The 1,814-nt window shown below is 40.2% G+C and overlaps 1 protein-coding gene across 2 annotated transcripts in view; it reads right to left on the bottom strand.

Moving 5' to 3' along the window:
- Vps45 (vacuolar protein sorting 45 homolog) overlaps window positions 1-1,814 on the bottom strand; it is a 61,714-nt gene that overhangs the window by 32,318 nt on the left and 27,582 nt on the right. Inside the window, exon 13 of one of the 2 annotated variants that reach the window (XM_005356950.3) lies at window positions 911-1,032. The exons of the other annotated variant lie outside the window; for it this stretch is intronic. Within the exon in view, the coding sequence (XP_005357007.1) occupies window positions 911-1,032 (122 nt within the window). The remainder of the gene's footprint in view (window positions 1-910; window positions 1,033-1,814) is intronic. 2 annotated transcript variants of the gene reach the window in all.

Genomic DNA, 1,814 nt, shown 5'->3' with positions numbered 1-1,814 from the left:
TTTTTTTTTTTTTTTTTTTTTTCCCTATTATTTATTGCTATGTGACAAAGGTGATACAGTAAGAAGATTGCAAATTTGCATGACAGAACTAAAGAAATCTTCAGAGTTCAGAGAAAATCTTTGCTAACTCCTTTTAGAAAATACATACATTTAATTCTTCATTTAGTAAATGATTAGCTTCAAAAACTGGTGAAAACCAAACTCTTACATAGGTTGTTACAACATCAAAAAGTTGCTTCTGTAATGTGTGTTCTGAACAGTGAACACAGAAATATTTTATTCAGAGTAACTATGGACATTAAAATTTTTTAAATATTTTAATTTCTGAGTACTGGGAATAAATTCCCATACATGGTAAACAAGCATACTACCACTGAGTTATGTTCTCATCTCTCTCTTCTCACTTGAAGCCACACTTTTCTCGCACGTTTAAAATTTGAAACAGAGTCTACATTATCTAAGCAGGGTGGTCTTGAGCTCACTGTGAAACCTCAGCAGGCCTTGAATTTGCAATACTACTGCCTCAGCCTCCATAGAGGCCTGCAATGTCAGACCAAGCTTGAACTTTGATAAGTCAAACTGACCTAAGCTTGGGACACCTTTTTAAAAGACACATAGTTTATAGATTTATGGTTTGTGGGTCAAAGTCCGTGCACAGGTTAGATCTGAGTTCTCTGCTCAGGCTTTACCCAGCTGAAACCAGCTGTCATCTTAAGCTTGAGTCCTCTCCCAGGTTCACCGGCAGTGGGCAGAATTCAGGAGTTTTATAATTACAGGACTGAAGCACCCACTCATCCCTCCCTACATGGCAGTTCACCTCTTCAAGGCCAAGAGCTGGATGTCTTGGGCACGGCTAGTTTCTCTGGCTTTCTATGATCCCAGTTTTTATTTCTAGTCTTTGTCACCTTACCTGTCTCTGAGTGTGCTGGGGCCTAAATAAGGGTAGAGGTTTTCCTTAAGCTTTCCTTTGATGAGATGGTCCAGGGTCTCATGCAGGAAAGGCTGATGCTGTGTATACACATTTTCCACTCCCTAAAATATGGAAATGGTTCTTATGTTATTTTGGGGAAGCTAGCAATATAACATTTAATGATACATCAGAAAAGGGGATATATATTCAATAGAAACTTTAAGGGACAGAATCAAATATGAATTGGACAGGAATCAAACAGAATCAAATAGGATGTTTATGTGTGTATGTGCAGGTGGGTAAAGGTGCATGCATGTGTGCATGGATGTCAGAGGTCAACACTGTTGCTTCCTCAATGGTTCTCCAGCATATTTTTTGAGACGGGGTCTCTTATTGAACCTGGAGCTCACAGATTTGGCTAGACTGGCTGACCAGAGTGCTCCAGGGACTCCTCTCCCTCTTCTCTGCACATACTTCGGCACTAGGGGGTTACAAATGCACACTACTATATTTCCTTTTTCTGTGTTTGCTGGGGATTTAAACTCAGGTTTGAGCAGCAGACACTTAACAAAATGAACCATCTCCCTAGTCCAAAATTTAAGAACATTTAAAAATTATTTTAATTAGAAAAAAATTTTCCAGTCTTACAAAAGTACTAATTTGTTGTTGTTGTTGTTTTTCAAGACAGGGTTTCTCTATATAACAGCACTGGTTACCCTGGAACTCACTCTGTAGACCAGTTTAAAGGTGTGCACCACCACTGCCCGGCCAAAAGTACTACATATAAAGCTAGTTATTGCCGGGCGATGGAGGCGCACGCCTTTAATCCCAGCACTCGGGAGGCAAAGGCAGGCGGATCTCTGGGAGTTCAAGACCAGCCTGGTCTACAGAGCTAGTTCCAGGA

This window comes from Microtus ochrogaster, chromosome 21 (genome assembly GCF_000317375.1).
Source record: "Microtus ochrogaster isolate Prairie Vole_2 chromosome 21, MicOch1.0, whole genome shotgun sequence".
NCBI classification, from domain to species: Eukaryota; Metazoa; Chordata; class Mammalia; order Rodentia; family Cricetidae; genus Microtus; species Microtus ochrogaster.
This window is presented reverse-complemented; position numbering and strand designations above follow the sequence as displayed.